This window comes from Sinocyclocheilus grahami, unplaced genomic scaffold (assembly GCF_001515645.1).
Source record: "Sinocyclocheilus grahami isolate Dianchi unplaced genomic scaffold, SAMN03320097.WGS_v1.1 scaffold381.1, whole genome shotgun sequence".
NCBI classification, from domain to species: domain Eukaryota; kingdom Metazoa; phylum Chordata; class Actinopteri; order Cypriniformes; family Cyprinidae; genus Sinocyclocheilus; species Sinocyclocheilus grahami.
Genome location: NW_015505560.1, coordinates 614,801 through 635,938, shown reverse-complemented (window position 1 = coordinate 635,938; position 21,138 = coordinate 614,801). Strand labels below are relative to the sequence as shown.

The 21,138-nt window shown below is 34.8% G+C and overlaps 2 protein-coding genes across 2 annotated transcripts in view; both read right to left on the bottom strand.

Moving 5' to 3' along the window:
- The window catches only part of LOC107549807 (zinc finger protein with KRAB and SCAN domains 1-like), a 28,751-nt gene extending 26,429 nt beyond the window's left edge, over positions 1-2,322 (bottom strand). Inside the window, exon 1 of the mRNA XM_016230979.1 lies at positions 1,892-2,322. Within this exon, the coding sequence (XP_016086465.1) occupies positions 1,892-2,126 (235 nt within the window). The 5' untranslated portion in view covers positions 2,127-2,322. The remainder of the gene's footprint in view (positions 1-1,891) is intronic.
- Positions 2,323-4,625: 2,303 nt separating this feature from the next.
- On the bottom strand, positions 4,626-20,915 carry arhgap30 (Rho GTPase activating protein 30). The gene is made up of 12 exons (XM_016230969.1): positions 20,910-20,915; positions 20,605-20,742; positions 19,411-19,493; positions 18,995-19,102; positions 13,937-14,055; positions 13,299-13,464; positions 12,308-12,405; positions 12,053-12,124; positions 10,245-10,925; positions 9,224-9,363; positions 7,762-8,375; positions 4,626-6,714 (listed from the first exon to the last, which is right to left on the bottom strand). The coding sequence occupies exons 1-12, from the start codon at positions 20,913-20,915 to the stop codon at positions 4,830-4,832; spliced, it is 4,110 nt and encodes a 1,369-aa protein (XP_016086455.1). The 3' UTR covers positions 4,626-4,829.
- Positions 20,916-21,138: the final 223 nt, after the last annotated feature.

Below are 21,138 nucleotides of genomic sequence, written 5' to 3'. Positions count from 1 at the left end.
TATATATATATATATATATATATATACACACACACAGACACACACACACATACATATATGCATGTATTTAAAAAAGCAGTCCAAGGGGCATGTTAGAAAGAGTGAAATATTTCCAGTAATTAATAACTAATAACTAAGCTATCAAATGACTTCAGAAGACTTTGAATATAGAGCACAAGCCAGCTAGACAACTTTATATGGTGGTTCAAATTCACTTTCATTGCATGCAAAATATCTTCTGAATGTTGCATGAAAGAAGGAAAATCATATGGTTTTGGAAGGTCAAGGTCAAGTTTATTTATATAGCCCTTTAAAACAACATAAACGCTGACCAACATACGAGACGAAAACATCCTCATACAATACAATTTAAATACGAATAAAATAAATCAAAAGAAAACAGAACAAAAATTAATAAAGTTAAAACAAAACAAAACATTTCCATGCAAAATAAAACAAAATTAAAGCTAAAATATTATCAAATTAAGCCTATGCCTGAGAAAAAAATGTGTTTTAAGAGAAGATTTAAATGTGGATAGAGTAGGGGATAGTTTAATAGACAATGGTAGGGAATTCCAGAGCTTTGGAACAAAAACTTTTGGATTTAAGTCGAGATTTTGGAACATTTAATAACATCTGGGTGTTCTCTCAGGAGAGTAGGAATGGAGAAGATCTGAAATATAAGTAGAGGCAAGACCATGAAGTGATTTAAATACAAATACTAAAACTTTCAAATCAACTCTGAATTGAACAGGTAACCAATGAAGTGACGCTAACACAGGTGTGATATGTTCTCTCTTATTTGTCCCTGTAAAAAAACGAGCCGCGGTATTCTGTACTAGTTGCAAGCGCGAGAGCGAGGACTGATTTATTCCAGCGTATAGAGCGTTACAATAGTCCAACCTGGTTGAGATGAATGCATGAATATCGGTCTCCAAATCACTAAAGCTCCGAATATTTTTAAGCTTGCAATGTCCCCCAAGCTGCAGAAAACTGGCTCTAACTACAGAATTGATTTGTTTATCAAATTTTAACTTAGGGTCCAGGGTAACTCCCAGATTTTTTACTTTATCGCGAATGTTTTCTTGAAGGGGGCCCAGGGTAGAACTTAGATTATTTAAAAGGTGTGAAGGGCCAAACAACATAACTTCAGTCTTTTTCTGATTTAGTTGAAGGAAATTATTGTCCATCCAAACCTTAATGTCCTCTAAACAAGCTAGCAGAGAGGACACTGAATCAGTACCTGATTTTAAAGGAAAATAGAGCTGAGTATCATCGGCATAAATATGATATGAAACGTTATGGGACACAAAATTAAGCGGAGAGGGAGTAACTATAAAGAAAATAAGATTGGACCCAGAATTGAGCCCTGGGGCACCCCAGAAGTGACGGGAACTGAGCTTGATGAAAATTCTCCAATTTCCACTGAAAAACTCCTATTTGTGAGATATGATGCAACCATTTTACATGAGGGTAAATGATGAAAGAATTATCATTTTTGTTGTAAATTATCCCTATTACTAATACTAACACCAGTATGTACCAATCTGATCCCAATGTTTATGTTTTATGCTAAGCACTTCAATTTAAAGTCAACATGAATCTGAATTTGCAACCCATTTTACTCAACATTTTGAGAGGAAAACATCCAAAGATGCACCTTTTCACCATCGCTGCGACTAGGCTAGTTTCATGTGGCGTCGTATGACATGTTGAGGGGGCGTGGTTAGGACAAGGGTCGCTAGCTATTGGCTGAACCGCAGCGGGGCCTTCCATACGTCAGCAGAGAAAGAAAGTCGTTTCAGCGGAAGCGCAAGCTATTATATTATGATTAAAGATTGAAAGCACAGGTTAAACAGCATCATGCTGACTTGTCTGGAGTTGCGCACACCTCTCTGGCCGCTGTTGCTGACTTGTATTCCCACGGAGCGCAGGTTCGCTTGGCTCTGTCGCGCTGACCGCAGCTCGCTCTCGGTGAACTGGAGCTTGACCAGCAGCGTCTCCGTCTCCATCTGGCGGCGCGTCATCTCCAGCTCCACCGCGCGGCTCATCTCCAGCAGCGCGCATTTGGCGAAGCGCTCGAGGATCGACGCCAGCTGCGCGTGGATATCCACCGATGTAGACATTACAGTCGCTTAAGTGTCGAATGAAGCGCTTGTGTGGTTCTCGCGCGGGCAGATGGTGCTCGTTTGGCGAGTCGCGTGCGATCTGGTGCTTTCCTTTGGTGAATGCCGAGCGCGCATCAATAGTGTTTACACAAACCTCACAAAACAGTTGACCATTTCCGAGTGAAGTGCGTCACCGTTTGAAGGACCAATGGATTTTGGGCTGTTTCTTGTAAAGCACCGTAAATCCAAAATTAGAAGCGCCGCAAAAACGGATGCGCTTCGCCCTGGATTGAAACAGGGCGCAAAATAGCCGAACAGATGCAATGTTACATATTAATACTCAACAACATTTTCAAATGTTTTAGTAAGAGTAAAAGTTGCTTACAGTCATTTTCTCCTGGTACCAAATAGGCATCTGTTCTTAGAGGTAACCATGGAAACAGAGACAGGTGGTTGATGACAACCCTTAAAATTATTAATTTTTTTATTTATAATAAGCATTTTGTGGATAAGCATTGTCTCATATGTGTCTCCAAGAGACAGTTTGCGATGTTTAAGACTGGCTTTTTGTCTTTATTCATGCCAACAAAGAACTTGCATAGGCAAGACAACTGTATATATGCATGTATTGTTAGACTCTTTTAGATTATTCCATATTAAATTATATAATTGATCTAATAATGAACTTAACCCATATACTCCACAATTTTTCTCAGACATGAAACTATCAAAATGATTAGTAACCCCTTGAAAATAATCAATAATAATTATTTTTGAAACTTTTATGGAAAAGAGTATGTTTTATGGTTTTATGGATAATGTGTATATATATCTCAGCCCAGTTATTAACACATTTTAAACGGTCTTATCACATTCTATGGTCAGGCTATACTATTATACATAAAAACCCTTATACAACACTGAACAGGCATACTAAGATAAAAAATAAAATAATAATAGTTATTATCCCAGCGGTCACTATTGTTGCCATCGAAATGTTTACTCATTCTATGACCACACTCAACAAAACTGAACAATTGGAAACACATACATTAATACTAGACACCTTAAAGATAATGTGTGCCAAAAATCTTTGTTACTTTATTAACCTTTTGTTGTTGGAGCTTTGATGCAGCCGTCATCAAATCATGGTTCAAACAGGACGTAAACTGCTCTGGTCATGTGACAATTTGCACTAAAAATTACATATTACATTTTTTCCATATTTGCAGAAAATGCATTAAAACACCAGTCAGTAACATTTTTAGAGCTTTACTTCTATATCTATCTTACTATTGTGACCGATGGGATTAAATGGAGAAATGACAATCCAATACAGAAAAGAGAAAGTCTTGCTAGAAGCCTTTGATAATAAAATTCAATTAGAGACAAACCTCTTGCCAGATCTCCATCAATTCATTAGCCGAAATTTAGACAAAAAATAGACTATAAAAATAGCAAAGTGCAGTAAATGGTAAAACTACCCGTGCTACAAACCAGTGTATATATTAAATAATATAACAAATACCAGTTTGCAGTATCAAGCAGCATAACAGAGTTTTTCACGGCTTTAATTAATAAAAAACTATTACAAATGGCTCCGTCTGCTAGATTCTTTGAAATCCCGATCTCTTGAAATATATAATATACGAGTCCTAACTAAGTGAAAGCATTAAAAACATACCTCATATACGCACAAAAGATCATTAAAATTCTATTTTATTGAAATAAAATGCATTGGATGTATACAGAGATAAAAAAAACATAAACCATCATATACACAGATTGTCTTAATTAAGCGGCTGTGTTCGGATTCTTATGCATTTGTTCCTGAGTTTCGAGTGCATTAGGATATATAATGCAACACAATGATCAAAACATTAAACAAGTCTGAAAATGAACAACTAGTTAATCAATATTTATAGAGTGGCTGGTTTGTAACCAACCATTTTATTTCTTTTATTAAATTATTTTATTTATTAAATGATTTGTGACCTTGGAGCACAAAAGCAGTCTTAAGTCGCTGGGGTATATTTGGGTCAAAATTATACATTTTTCTTTTATGACAAAAATCATTAGGATATTAAGTAAAGATCATGTTCCATGAAGATATTTTGTAAGTTTCTTACCGTAAATATATCAAAACTTAATTTTTGATTAGTAATATGCATTGCTAAGAACTTCATTTGGACAACTTTAAAGTCCCCATGAAATCAAAATTAAAGTTTTTTGGGTGTTAGTATCAATATGTTAGTCTTTAGGTTATCTATAAGGCAGTGTTCTCCAAAACTTGATATGTCCCGCCCTGTCTTCCTGTTTCAGTTACAATGACGTAACGCCGCGTGTTTCTAAGTATTTCAGGGGACCTTTAAAGGCGATTTTCTCAATATTTAGATTTTTTTGCACCCCTCAGATTCCAGATTTTCAAATAGTTGTATCTCGACAAAATATTGTCCTATCCTAACAAACCACACATCAATGGAAAGCTTATTTATTCAGCTTTCAGATTATGCATACATCTCAATTTCGAAAAATTTATACTTAAGACTGTTTTTTTGGTCCAGGGTCACATTTGAGATGCACTTCTCAGCTATACAAACCTTCTAACCCCATATATATATATATATATGTGTGTGTGTGTGTGTGTGTGAAAATGAGTATATTGAAAGAAAATGTGAACACCTTTTTTTGCACGTAATATTTTACAGGTTTGCTCTCAAGTCAGTCAGTTTTCCCGTCTTTCCGGCACTCTCTGTCCCACTGCGCTCCTGATAGTCTCTCTGTGCTCTCTCTCTCTCGGCTCCTCTTCTCTGTGGCTCGAGCCACGGCTTCATCGAAACACATGCTGATGCCGCTGTTCCTCTTGGCCTCTCTGTCTGCGTCCCATGCTTCCCGTCTCTCTGTGGGACCCTCGGAGTCCAGCCTCGTCCCGTCCACATCGGCGCGTCTCGGCTGTGTTTTACAGTTCCCCGCGCTTTCTCTCTGCGGCGTTTTAGTTTCTGCTCCATGTTCTTGGTCGGTTGCCTGCGCCTCTTTATCGTCGTGTTGTCTGTGCTGAAGCTGTTTTCTGAGCGTGAACGCCGTGAGTTTGGAGGTCTGAGGTTTGGGAGGGACGGCAGGAACCGCTTTGGTGGGATTCGCAGGTTTGCGTTTGCGAGGCGCCGCTGAGATCTGATCAGACGTCTCCTCTTCCGTCTCTTTGCTTTCTGTTTGTTCGTGTTGCATCTCGTCTGGACGCTGCACGAGTGTGGACTTCTCAGGATCATCTCCACCTTCAGGAGAAAGATCTCCCTCAACAGAACTTTCTGTTTTTACGTTCACGTCCTCCTCAGAGTTTCCTTCATGGCTTTCCTCTAAACCTTCTTGTCTTTCAGCTTCGTTTTGGTCTTTTGTATGTTCCTCATCTACCTTCTCAGATTCTTCACTGTTTTTCTCTAAATCTTGTCTTTTGGCTTCTTCCTCAGGTCCATCATTTGCATTTTCTTTACTATTTTCCTCGAAATCTTCTTGTCTTTCAGCTTCGTTTCTGTATTGTTCTCCTTCTTTAGGTCCATCATTTGCATTTTCCTCACATTCTCCATTTTTTCTCTCTAAATCTTCTTGTCTTTCAGCTTCGTTTTTGTTTTGTTCTCCTTCTTTTGTATGTTCCTCATCTACCTTCTCAGATTCTCCATTATTCTCCTTTAAAACTTCTTGTCTTTTAGCTTCTTGTTCTCCTTCTTTTGTGTGTCCTTCATCTCCTTCTTCACATTCTCCACTGCTTTTCTCAAAATCTTGTCTTTTGGCTTCTTCTTTAGATCCATCTTTTGCATTTTCCTCACAATCTCCACTATTCTCCTCTAAATATTCTTGTCTTTCAGCTTCGTTTTTGTCTTTTGTATGTTCCTCATCTACCTTCTCAGATTCTTCACTATTTTCCTCTAAATCTTCTTGTCTTTTAGCTTCTTGTTCTCCTTCTTTTGCGTGTCCTTCATCTCCTTCTTCACATTCTCCACTGTTTTTCTCTAAATCTTGTCTTCTGGCAACTTCTTCAGGTCCATCATTTGCATTTTCCTCACAATCTCCACTATTTTCCTTGAAATCCTCTTTTCTTTCAGAAGTGTTCACTTGTTTTTGTTCTCCGTTCCCATCACTACATTCCTCTGCAGAGCCAGGTTTTGCATCTTCTTCAGCATCTTCACAATTTCCTTCACCTGCGTCTGTTTTGTTGTTGTTCTCACACTCTTCTCCTTCATTTTCCCTGCATTTTTCCAACTCCACTATAACTTCCGTTTCCGCTCTCTTCTCAGCCTCCACCGCTTGACCCTCTTCGGTCTTTGTTTGGTGGATAATCAGTGTTTGTTCCTCTGGCGGTTGGTCTTGAGGAGTCAGCGAGACGCGGTCTGCATCCTTGAGCTCATCTGTGATGGTTACCTCACTGTTACCATGGTAACCGTCAGCATCCAGCACCTGCTGAGCATCTTCAGCTGGAGACAGTGCTGGGATGGGCTCAGGAACGCTGGTGCTGTCGGTCTCAGTTTGGTCGGGTTCTGGTGAAGAAGGAATCGAGTCCGGTCCAAAATAAGTGTCTTCTTCACTGGCTTCACTCTCTAGATCATCTTCTCTTCTGTACACATACAAAAGTCAAATATTACACAAATGCTACACCGTTTGTGTTGTTAAAACCCAATATTATTTCTGCCTTGAAACACAAGTAGAGGAGATTATTAGAGTGTTCAGGTTTATGTTTTCCATAAAAAAGAAAGCATACAGTGACCAGGGGCTGTCGAGCTCCAAAAACAACCATAAATGCATGATAAAAGTAGTCCTTATGAATACTGGGCAGATTTTCAGTCTGTTAATTAAATGATTGAAAAATTTAGAAAATAATGAATTGTTAATAATTAAATTAATCATAAATTACCCAACATTTGTGTGTGCTGTTTATTTTTTAAGTGATAAATATGTGTATATATTTAATTAATTATAATATATATTTACTTATTATTATTATTATATTTAATTAATAAATGAATTTAAGTAATTTTATTAAAATTTTTAATATATATATATATTGTTGATTAAAAATGTAAATTAAATTATTGAATTAGACTACATTAAAAATTATTAAATTACTAATTATTAATATATATATATATATATATATATATAATGCAATATTTAATCAAAGTAGATAGTTAAAATTAAAAATATGTAATTTAATTTAACTTGAAAAATGTAAGTGAAAAAACTAATTAAATAGTTTAAATTTATTATTACTACTATTAATTTAATATTTGTGTGCTATGTACTTTTTATGCTACATTCATTCAGTACATTTATTCAAAGCTAGTAGTTATTCAAAAGTAGATAGTGAAAATGTCAGAAATATTTAATTTAACTTAATTTAAAAAAGAATATTTTAAGTAAAAATGTAAATTAAATTAATTTTCTGTTTCTTTCAGACAAAGCATCATATGACTTTAAAAAAAAAGTGTAATATAGCACTTAAATTGTATGAATTATTTTATGGTGTTTTGTGTCATTATTAGACCTTGACAACCTCTATAAGAATAGTTTTATTCTCCTTTAATGTTTTTACACAGGAAATAAAGTCATGTGTGTGAATAAATGATGAAATTAACTTTCATTCTAGAAGAACTCAGGTACTTACATCAGTGTGTGTTTATCATTCTCCACATTCTTTGAATCTCTCTCATCGTTCTTCTTTTCATCCATACACACTTCATCTGTCTTTAATACAGCTGAACTGAGATGTTCTTCACAAAGTGATGGATCAAAAGCAGGTTCACGTCTGTCTGTCGATGCAGAAGCTGCAGGAATCGTGTCTTCTGATTGGTCGATGGATTGTGCATCATTATTGTTCTCTGGAGGAAGTGCGTTTGATTGGTTACTAGTGTGAAGATCTACATCGTTGCTAGTAGACGAGTCAGCGGTGGTTTGTGGACTCAACCAAGACAGTCCCTGGAAATCCCGACAGGCTGGGAGACTCTGACAAAACATGTCCTCATATTCAGAACCTTTATCAGACTCGTCATCATTATCATCATCAGCAGGGCTGTACTCGTCATCTGAGGATAATGATGGGGTCGGCAGGAAGGGGCGGCACTTATACGGCAGGCTGTGTGATTTTCCAGGAAGAGGCCTGTGTGTGAAGGACTGTGTTTGATGCTCATTAGTGCAGTTTTGCGACAGACTGTCCTTGTTTTCATCCTCCTCATCCTCATATTCCTCCTCAAAACAAGGCGCCTCGACTGAGAACTCAACCTGGAGAAGAGAGAAAGCGAGACAGACGTCAATTACAAACATCTTAAGGCATTATAAGCGTGCTCACCATATACAAAGTCAACAGTATTAAACTACTTTATGCGGTACTTCATTTAGACTCATTTAAAAAAAATTACAGATAATTAATCACTGAAACTGAATGAAAACCTCTTATAGAATCATATAATACAGCATCACACAATCCCACAATGCATTGCTATGGTAAAAAATGTTCATCCAAGATCACGGAAGAGTTGAAGGAAATGTAATTTTAATTAATTATTTTAATATTTTATAAAATATTTTAGATTTTATTAGGTAATGAACAATACTATGTAGATAGTTACAAAGGCAGAACTATTTTTAATAACTTAATTTACTTAATAAAAAAAAAAAATTAATAAAAAAAAAAAATATATATATACAGTATATGTGTAATACTACTGTATTATTTAATACTGAATAAAACTTATTTTATTTTGTATTAGGTTATAATTTTATAATATTTAATTCAAAATGTAAGTGTAAAATAATTCAATTAAATTAGTGACTTAATTCATTACAGCATATATATATATATATATATATATATATAATTATTCACTATTGTATAAAACTAAGTAGATCATCAGTACTTCAAAATGTAAATGTATTTTATGAAGTTTTAATTAGATTGAATTTCTTATTTTTAATCATTTAATTTAATTTATGTGTTAACTAATATTTGTGTGTACGATGTACTGTTGGAATCAGCAGTAAGCATTAGTCAGATCTCTTGTGAGAAGATTAGTCGTGAGACTGTTATTTCTCACTCATTCATTTCTTTATTCACACATGCATAAACACACCTGGTTTGCAGTACAGCTGTCCATCGAATCCAGGAACCCAAATGCTTCCTGAAAATCCAGTGGCAGATCTGGGTCTGGAAACTCCATGTCCTCATAGAAGTGTGGACTGTCGGGTTCCTGATGGAGGTTTCCTCTCATGTCTGTGGGAAAAACATTCACATTTGCCTTCATTTTCAAACACACACTTTTCTCACACAGCTCATGTAATGAGCAATCAAAATTTCCCATATATTATTTTAAGATTTACGGCAAGATGCTACAGGGAAAAACATTGTTTTTTCATGCACTGGTCAGGTTTTGTATTTTGGGCTTTTGACTTTTTATGTGTTATTTCAGACTAGTGAACAAAAAACATCCAAAATACACATTTAAGACAAGACATCCCAGGTGAATAGGGTAAAAAATAACTAATATATCTCACCATACTTCCCCAGTTGATTACATAAAAAATTGCGAACATACTTTTGTATGTTACTAATATGCATACATTTGCATAACAGAAATCTTGTTTGGTTTTGCCAATATATTAAAGGTTTTTACAGAAGGGATTTTGGATTAGTCTTTTTATCACTCCAAAAATCAGAAAATACTGTCAACTCAACTGAAAAAATACTAAATGTTTTTAGGAATTAAATGTTCAAAATATAAATCAATGTAAATGATATATGAACAAACCCCTCAGTAAAAATCTTCAGAATATAGAGAGGAATTAAATATATAAATCTTAAATATATACATGCATGTGTTTGTATTTATATATACATAATAAATATACACAGTACACAATCATATATTATGTAAACAAAAACTTTTATTTTGGATGCGATTAATTGCGATTAATCATTTGACAGCACTAAAAAACCCTATTTTACCATATTTTCCTTGCAGTGTCTTGCCCTAAATGCCTTGAAAACATTGCAAAAAAATAATTGACAACTCATTCTGAACTTGTAAGTTTGTGATCATCGGACTGCTCACATTTACATGTGAGTGAATAATAATCTCAGTATTTCTCTCTTACCCATGTAATCCTCTTCTGTGGTTTCCTCTTTGCTTTGTGGTTGTGTATCTTCTACATTTTCCTTCATAGACTCTTGATTCTGACTCAGATTTTCTTTCTCTGCTTCTTTGGCATTCGATGCATCTCCTTTTTCTGGCATGTCATTCTCCTTTTTTGTAATCTCTGCCATATCCTTCCCACAATCCACCTGACTTTTCACATAACTATTAGTTTCTCTTTCACTCTCTTGAACATCATAATTTTTGCTCTGTGGATTCCCATCTGTGGACTCAGTCTCTGTTTCTGTGCTCCTAAATTCCTCATCTTCTGCTTCGTCTCCTTGCAGAGTTTGTTCCTTGTCGTTCCAGCCACCGTGCAGGACACCCAGAGCCAGTCCAGACGTTATATGAAGCGGGACGGTTACAGAAAATGGCCCTGATATGTGTATCCCGGCGCGCCGGTCTGCTTTGCTGGTCATTCCGGGCGATCTGGCCACGCCCTGCAACACACCCTCGGCTCCGCCCCCAGACTCCAGACGGTTATAAGTTCCTGGAGTCCCTCCACTCACCATGCTGACCTGAGCTCCGCCCGTTCGCCTGTAGGTCACCGCGTATCCACTGGACACGCCCCCGCCGGCAGAAGCCACGCCCTCTGAGCTGCCTGACACCGTGGACAGAACCAGAGGAGGATGATGTTTGGACTCTGAGAGACAAACAATAATACTGACACGTAAGATTCTGTCTGTTCAAAAGCTTTTGGTAATGTTTTTTAAAGAGTCTCTTCTGCTCACCAGGGCAGCATTTATTTGATCAAAAATACTGTAAAAAATATTAAATATTATTATAAATTAAAACAGCTGTTTTCTATGTGAATATGTGTTAAACTGTAATGTATTTCTGTAATGCGCAGCTGTATTTTCAGCATCATTCCTCCAGTCTTCAGTGTCACATGATCTTCAGAAATCAGTATAATATGCTGATCTGCTGCTCGAGAAACATTTCTGATTATTATCAATGTTGAAAACAGTTGCGCTGCACAATATTTTTGTGGAAACATTTCTGTGATGCATTTTATTTTTCAGGATTCACAGATGAATAGAAAGTCAGAAGAACATTTATTTGAGATAGAAATCTTTTGTAATATTATAAATGCTCAATTGATTGAATTTAATGCATCCTTGATGAAAAAAAAAGTTAATGCCTTTCAAAAATCTTTTTGCAGAAACTGATGTGAAAAATTCATGCATAGAATATTTTTGTGCTCATGCAGAAGTAGTGATAATTAATCTTCTGATGACTTTTAGTGAGAAAAGAGTTAAACAAAATTAATATTGCAATCACTGAACACTTTAAGCACGTGAATATCTTTTTCAGAATAAAAGATAATGTTTATTATCTTGATGAGAATAATTAGACAATTCCTTAAATAGAAAATGATGTGCATGTAATGAATCTAACAGTTTCAAAATAAAAATCTAAAACCTTTGATTAGGTTAATGAGTTACATATATGGACAGAAAAAAACAGAATGATTTAGATTATTTAAAGATGTTTTGTTATTAATAAAAAAAGGCATTTATGGCATTTATTTTTGAACATATATTCGTGCTTATAGATGCTTTTTAAATTATTGTACAAATTCTAAATTAAGGTAAAGTACACAATCAGTAGGATGAATGTTAAACACCAAGAAATGTGCAACATTTAATATCTGATTGCGGTAAATCTGTAATTGTAATTTCATACAGATTAAATATGAGTATGAGACTGAAACAGCCGCATATACAGATTAATCTTAATCATTAGCAGATGATAAAACGCTCTTCATACCGTCTAGTGCATAAGGACCTGAGCTCAGAGAGTCCATGCTCTTCGCCGGCCTCAGACCCGTCTTCTCTTTATCTGTGCATTAAGAAGATACAGATAAACATGAATCAGTAATGACAAACTAAAGCTATGAATTAGATGTGAGAGGGGAAGCATTTGTAGTTAATTATCTGTTGTCTTCAGTCATGCAAACATTTATTTTGCATTTCCAGAATACAGTATAATACAGCCGTTTGATGTACAGTCAGATGCTCGCACCTTTAGGACAGTATTTGTTCTTCTTGCGCGGATCTTGGAGTCTTCCGCCCAAATTAAAGATGGATTTCCACTTCCTTCCTTTGAGGGAGCCCTTCCTCCTGAAACACAACACAGACGGTCAAGGTCAAGGTCAAGGTCAAGCTCAAAATTAAAAAAATTAAAAAAAATTTAAAATTAAAAAATTAAAAAATAAAATAAATATAAAAAAATAAAATAAAATAAAATAGTATTGATATTACACTTGGGTTAAAGTAAAATAAAGTAAAATAATGTAAAAAAGTAAAAGAAAATGAAGTGAAATAAAATAAAATAAAGTAAAATAAAATAAAATAAAATAAAAGCATTAGTATCTAGCTAAATTATCTTCAAAAATTCATTATTATTTAACCTAAAACTCACTTTACTGGGGATGTACTAATCCTAATTTCACAAACTTTACAGTAGTGATGTTACACTTGTGTTATGGTTAATAAAACAATGTTAAATAAAAAAAATAAAAACAAATAAAATGAAAATAATAAAATAAAATTAAATAAAAAATAAAAATAATTACAATAAAAAATAATAAAATTAAAACTAAATTAAAATAAATTAAGTAAAATACAGTAATAAAATCGAATTTAAATTAAATTAAAGTAAAAAGAAAAGAAAAGTAAAATGAAGTAGTAAAATAATATGAAGCAAAATTCAATAGATTAAAATAAAAAAATCAAATAAAACAAAAGGAAAATAATGTAAAATAAAACCAAACAAAATATAATACTGTGAAGTATAATAAAATAAATTAAGAATTATGTAATAAATAACAGAAGAAAGAATCAGTGGCAGAGCCAGATGCGAATCCAGCAGCTGTAACAGAACTGAGGTGCTGTTCGTCTTTCTGACCACTAGATGGCCACATCATTCAGCATGTTTAAACTCTTTCAAATGCAGCTTACAGTTTCACCATCACTGCTTCATATTGAGATGCACTATGTCTCATCAGTCTTACTTGTCAGTGCCGTCAATAATAGCGTGATACGACCGCATGGCTGGAGGTCCGTCTCCTGGACTGAGGTTTCCTGGACAGTGTAACGGTAGAGACTTGAAGAAATGATCGTCCTGAGTGGACAGTATTGAGGGAGACGGCAGGGACTTCCTGCGCTCCACAGACAATCCTAAAACAACAGAATCAACATTTTACAACTGAGAAAGCTGGAACACTTAAAGGGATAGTTCACCCAGAAATTAAAATGTGATGTTTATCTGCTTACCCCCAGGGCATCCGAGATGTAGGGGACTTTGTTTCTTCAGTAGAACTCAAACAGAGATTTTTAACTCAAACCGTTGCAGTCTGTCAGTCATATAATGTCAGTGGATGGGAATCACGGCTTTGAGAGTCAAAAAAAACATACACAAACAAAACCAAACCATCCACTTACATTATATGACTGACAGACTGCAACGGTTTGAGTTAAAAATCATCAAATGTGTTCTACTGAAGAAACAAAGTCACCTACATCTCAGATGCCCTGCAGGGGGTAAGCAGATAAACATCACATTTTCATTTCTGGGTGAACTATCCCTTTAATACTGAGGATGATGAAAATAACACAAAATGCAGAAGGTTTATTAAGGAAGATGAAATACCGGTTCCTGAGAAAACCTCGGCCACGTGAGTGAGAATGAACTCCACCACGATGGACTGAACCCGAACCTCCATGAACGCCGCGGTGCCGTTAAAACCGGTCGACTCGATGTCCTTCGATCTGCAGATAATTATGCGCTGATTCAATAATAACTAATAAAGCTGATTCTGAAGCTGCCAGAGAATCACACTTGCAACCAATGCCACACACAAAAGTGCTGAGAAATCGGACTTAAGTTACACTGCAAAAATGATTTTCTTACATAGCATTTTTGTCTTGATTTCCGGTACAAATATCTACAAATTCTCAAATCAAGACACATTTACTTGAGAACTAAATTAAAATATTAAGCCTTTTTTCTGAAAAATGCATACAAATTAAGTTTTTGATTAAAACAAGAAAAAATAAGTGTTAATGGGGTTTAGAAAAATAAATAAATAAATAATAATAATCTTGTTTTTCCTTTTAAATGAAGTAGTTTTTTTCTATAGAAACTACAGATCCAAGGCACTTCTTCCAGTTCCAAAAGCCTTTATTCAAACATGGCTCACTCTAGAAACATTAAAAATGACTAGAACACGGATGCATTTCGGCCATCCAGCCTTCCTCGGAGTGTGTCAAGTACAAAATTAGTCACAGGTGTAGATATAATCAGTTGCTCAATAGAAATGGGAGAAACCAAAATACTCATTACAGGGGGGACCAATAGCATCATTAACAATTTCGAAGTATAATATCCTTGATTTTTTTAATTGCATCTGTTGTGTCCAGAATAAAGGCTGGAAGGGTGGGTACCAAAGGCTTAATAAAATAATCAATATATTGTGAACATGGTTCCAAGAGACTCCCATTATTAGAAATGATAGGATGTCCAGGAGGTTTGTTCACATTTTTGTGAATTTTTGGCAACATATAAAAACATGCAATGCGTGGATTTTTAACATAGAGAAATTTAAATTCATTATCCGTAATCCAGCTCTTTTCTCTTGCATCAGTTAATAAAGATAGCAATTATATTTTCATCATTTCTGTTGGATCATTCCTTAGATGTTGATAAAAGTCCTCATTCTTAAGCTGTCGATAGGCCTCTTCTATATACAAGTCTCTACTCCATATTACTACAGCTCCACCGTTATCCGCCAGCTTAATGACCAAATCTTTATTAGTTGATAAGGAGATCAATGCATCTTGCTCTTTTCTTGTTAGATTCTTTTTCGATGGTTTAATATCCTTCTTAAAAAGTAATTCTACATCATAATTGACCTTTTTTGATAAAGGTATTAATGGTTGCATTCTGGATTGGAGGCAGAAGTAAGATTTTGGTTTAAACTTTAGAGGGATTTCTTGAAGATTCTTGGTTCTCTCCTGACACGTCAGTCGGCATTTGAGTTGTTCGTCCATACCATGCCCTCAACTGCAAATTGCGATGGAAACGAAATAAGTCAATTTTAGTTTTAAATTCTGTTGTTTGATGCGTCGGAGCAAATGAGAGGCCTTTTGATAAAACTTGTACAGCATCATCTGTTAACGGAAAACTTGACAAATTCACTACGGTGTCCTTTTGCGTGTACTCGGACGCCGTTGATTGTTTAACTGTCTTCTTTCTCCCTCTCCTTGTCTTTCTCCTGCTCTTGAATGGTTCATTATTGATTTGGGCTGTGACTGTAAAAAACTGCTGGAATCAGCTCTACTATCAGAAAGGTAATCATCATCACTACTGGTCAAGTTAAAGGAGACTGAATGTTCAGTGCGCTGCGTTCTCTTTTCGGACATTCCTCTCTGCTTATTACGTGTTGGTCTTTTCCAGGTGTAAACCCTTCCATCCTTATAATCCTTTTCATCTAGATTATGTGATCACAAAAATGCAATTCGTCCAAGAAACAAAGCTTACCCCATGGCAGTACATTATGCATCTGCACATGACTCAAATCCGTCTACTTTAAGAATTATTGGTTTGGAAATTGTAACTGGATCGATTAGAAAGGGTGATAGATTACAGAGGGAAGCCTTTTGGATTTTTCAGCTAAAAGCCACCATTTTTCCTGGTTTGAATGAGGAATTAGATTTAACTCCATATTTGTGAAATGATTATCAGTAAGATCATTATTATTATTATTATCAAGATGTATATATAATAATTTTTTTTGGTACATGTGATTATACTTCGAAATTGTTAATGATGCTATTGGTCCCCCCTGTAATGAGTATTTTGGTTTCTCCCATTTCTATTGAGCAACTGATTATATCTACACCTGTGACTAATTTTGTACTTGACACACTCTGAGGAAGGCTGGATGGCCGAAATGCATCAGTGTTCTAGTCATTTTTAATGTTTCTAGAGTGAGCCATGTTTGAATAAAGGCTTTTTAAAAAAATTTTTAAAAACCTGTATTAAATATTACAGTACTGTATTTAAAAACATATTTTTTTGATTTTCTCTTCTTTTAAGCATTCATTTTGGTCGATTTTTCAGAAAACAAGTCTTAATATCTAATAACACTAATAGTACTTTATGCAATGCATGGATTTTTAACATAGAGAAATTTAAATTCATTGTCCGTAATCCAGCTCTTTTCTCTTGCATCAGTTAATAAAGATAGCAATTATATTTTCATCATTTCTGTTGGATCATTCCGTAGATGTTGATAAAAGTCCTCATTCTTAAGTTGTCGATAGGCCTCTTGTATATACAAGTCTCTACTCCATATTACTACAGCTCCACCTTTATCTGCTGGCTCAATGACCAAATCTTTATTGGTTGATAAGATCAATGCATCTTGCTCTTTTCTTGTTAGATTCTTTTTCGATGGTTTAATAGCATCCTTAAAAAGTAATTCTACATCATAATTGACCTTTTTGACAAAGGTATTAATGGCTGCATTCTGGATTGGAGGCAGAAAGTAAGATTTTGGTTTAAACTTAGAGGGATTTCTTGAAGATTCTTGGTTCTCTCCTGACACGTCAGTCGGCATTTGAGTTGTTCGTCCATACCATGCCCTCAACTGCAAATTGCGATGGAAACGAAATAAGTCAATTTTAGTTTTAAATTCTGTTGTTTGATGCGTCGGAGCAAATGAGAGGCCTTTTGATAAAACTTGTACAGCATCATCTGTTAACGGAAAACTTGACAAATTCACTACGGTGTCCTTTTGCGTGTACTCGGACGCCGTTGATTGTTTAACTGTCTTCTTTCTCCCTCTCCTTGTCTTTCTCCTGCTCTTGAATGGTTCATTATTGATTTGGGCTGTGACTGTAAAAAACTGCTGGAATCAGCTCTACTATCAGAAAGGTAATCATCATCACTACTGGTCAAGTTAAAGGAGACTGAATGTTCAGTGCGCTGCGTTCTCTTTTCGGACATTCCTCTCTGCTTATTACGTGTTGGTCTTTTCCAGGTGTAAACCCTTCCATCCTTATAATCCTTTTCATCTAGATTATGTGATCACAAAAATGCAATTCGTCCAAGAAACAAAGCTTACCCCATGGCAGTACATTATGCATCTGCACATGACTCAAATCCGTCTACTTTAAGAATTATTGGTTTGGAAATTGTAACTGGATCGATTAGAAAGGGTGATAGATTACAGAGGGAAGCCTTTTGGATTTTTCAGCTAAAAGCCACCATTTTTCCTGGTTTGAATGAGGAATTAGATTTAACTCCATATTTGTGAAATGATTATCAGTAAGATCATTATTATTATTATTATCAAGATGTATATATAATAATTTTTTTTGGTACATGTGATTATACTTCGAAATTGTTAATGATGCTATTGGTCCCCCCTGTAATGAGTATTTTGGTTTCTCCCATTTCTATTGAGCAACTGATTATATCTACACCTGTGACTAATTTTGTACTTGACACACTCTGAGGAAGGCTGGATGGCCGAAATGCATCAGTGTTCTAGTCATTTTTAATGTTTCTAGAGTGAGCCATGTTTGAATAAAGGCTTTTTAAAAAAATTTTTAAAAACCTGTATTAAATATTACAGTACTGTATTTAAAAACATATTTTTTTGATTTTCTCTTCTTTTAAGCATTCATTTTGGTCGATTTTTCAGAAAACAAGTCTTAATATCTAATAACACTAATAGTACTTTTCCTTCTCAAGTAAATGTATCTTAATTTAAGAATGTTTAGATATTTTTACTGGAAAACAAGACAAAAATACTGACTAAGGAAATCATTTTTGCAGTGTAACAGGTACAGATACTACGTTAAAAATACTTTACTCGATTAAAGGAACCTATGCAAAAAAATGCACGAGTGGAAGTATAAAAATGTCCACAATTAAGTGTACTTAAGCATTTAAAAATAAAAAAGTAAACTCTTTTCTCAGCTTTTTAATTTGACTTTTGAAAACAAGAGGCAGAAGAGATTTCAATATTTATTTTAATATTTATAATGCAAGGAACCTGTCGAAATCACTATTATGTCACTGTTCTGATTATCTGGAACAGCAGATGTTAAACTGAAAACTGTTACCTGAATATTAGCACCAGACGAGTTTACTGTGGTTTGACATTTGAATATAGTGAATTTTAGAGTATTTTTAGACAGCGACGGTTATTAAAAAAAAACAATCACTTCTGTGTCTGAAAGATTTAGCACACTCAAAAGTGAAAAGTGAACATTTAGTCACATGACATATATATTTTGTATTTTTAAGTCAATAAATCACAATGTAGTAAAAAGTATTTACCTCGTAAATGTAAATGAGTAAAAGTACTCAGTTAACAGAACTCAAGTAGAGTACAGATTCCCAAAAATAATACATAAGTATAGCAGTGAAGTCACACACACACACACACACACACACACACGCACATGCACTCTCACACTCACACACACACACACACGCACTCTCACGCTCACACGCACACACACACACTCACACTCACACGCACACACACACACAGGTTTGTTTGTTTTTGTGAAAAGTCAGGTTTAAGTCCCCACCAGGATATATAAACCAGTACACACTCACTCAATCACACGCACGGACGCATGCACGCACACACACACACACACACACACACACACACACATACACACACACCTGAGGAGGTTCGGGGCCCAGACGATGGCCAGGTTTCTGGAGTGCATGTTGGTCTGAGAGGCGAAAGTGGACATCTTGACCAGATGACGCATCAAATACTCCAGAGTCCTGGGGGAAAAAAGAGCATTAAGGGAATACAATTAAACTAGACTCTAAATTCTACTGTCAAGTGCAAAAGAGAGCTCCATAAAGCATCACAACAGTGACTCTTGCACTATATATTCTAAGCTTTAGGAAGTCTTTTTTAAGTTTTTATGCATTGAAAATCTTGCCCTGTAAAATCGAATGCATGTTCAGGTTCAAAACTGGCATGTGGATTGTTGATGTGACTAAAACACATTATTGTGCTTCTCTGAGCTTTTACAGAAAACGACATGAGAGTGAATGAATAATTTGAATCGTTTTTCTGTGTTCACCTGTAATGAAGAGCTGGTAAATCCTTCAGAACCTCTTTAATCTTCACCAGCCGCTCGTCCTCCAGCTGAATCGCCACTGCGTCCTGAGACCAAAGACAAGACAGTTCCTGAATGCACTGAATTGCTGGAATTAACCATTATTTTGCACAAAAATTCCTAGAAATTCTCTAAAATTGGTCAAACTGAAATGTAATTGTCAGCACATTTTGCACAACACTTCTGTTGATCAGACAAGTGCACACAGCCATCGCACGATTTGATAATCTGACTATAACTAATATAAAAAATATGAATATTAAAATAACTGAATATTAAAAATCTTGGTTGGTATGAGTCTGTCACTGATCACAGTAAAAGAGATATACGTTTTATCCAGTGTTACTTTATCATCAGTATACTCTTATAGTTTTTATAAATATTTAGAATTTTTATTTCTATATTTTTAATTTTAATTTTAGTTTAGTTTATTGTGTTTTTGTCATTTTTAATAGTTTTTTTTAATATGTCTATATATTTTTTATTTATATATTTTAGTTTTATTAACTTAAAATTGAACCAAATTTCAGTTTTAGTTATGAGAATAGTAATTTAAATATGTCAAGTTAAATTAAATGAAAATATGTGATGTTGCATTTGCAGCTGGCTGAAATAAAATAAGTTTCTTTATATTTTATTTTAGTTAATATGAATTAATAGTTAATATTTTTGTTAATTTGTAAGTAATAAAAGATTTTTTAAGTTTCAGTTTTAATTAATTGCATTGTAATGTATTGTTAGATAGACAGACAGATCAGTCTGACAATTATATTTACATTTATGCAGTTTATGCATTTATAATTACAGAAACCTACTGATTTTTGTGACGATGAGATGATTTTTAAGGATTTTTAAGTGACTTTGGATGAAAGCATTTGCCAAATGAATAAATGTAAATTTTGTCAAAAACATTTTTGTTAGGAATAAACATTGTGCAAAATAATTGCATTGCCTTATATGCCATCAAATATATATTGTATATCATATATATGAATACAGGCAGCATATATTTTGTGTGCATCTCATGTTAAATATTGCCATTATATTTGAAAAAAAAAAATGCATGTTGATCAATATCAACTTTATTTATTAGCAGACTTTAAAGCACACATTTGTACATGATGCACTGACGAGCAGAGAGGAAGAGGTCAGACTCACGGCGAAGCGGTCGTACAGCTCGTATGTGAGCAGAGGGTTGGGCAGCTCTCTGAAATACGCCTTACACAGAGAGCTGACGCAGTGAATGTCCTGTAGATACAGGTCCTTATACAGGTCAGGAGATCCTTCACTGTCGAACTCACACACACACACACACACACACACACACACAGCACCTTCAGAAACGGCCTCAGGTCTGTAAACGTGCTTGAATCAGCTGGTGTTTATGTGATTTTTAGTAGCTGTATGAAGTCAGTTTTCATTTTAGTATCACTGATATCCTCTATTTGTCACATACATATTACATACATGTGATCTAAACAAGCCAACAATAAATTATGGACATACACACACATAATAAAACACAGAATATAGAATATAACCATCAAGAGATATGTGAATAAAAAAGACAATAGAATAGAGCAGATATGTTTGTGAAAAAATATACTAAACTATACAATGTATACATAGTGTGTATAGTGTACAAATTATTATATTCCCCTTCTCCCCAGTGCAATATTTGTAATAATAATA

Excerpts from the sequence above, each read along its gene's own strand:
- arhgap30 (XM_016230969.1), bottom strand. Across the intron at positions 19,103-19,410 it reads TTACCAGCTCTTCATTACAG|GACTCTGGAGTATTTGATGC; the intron begins GTGAACACAGAA and ends TTTTTCCCCCAG. Across the intron at positions 10,926-12,052 it reads AGGTCCTTATGCACTAGACG|AGTCCAAACATCATCCTCCT; the intron begins GTATGAAGAGCG and ends TTTGTCTCTCAG.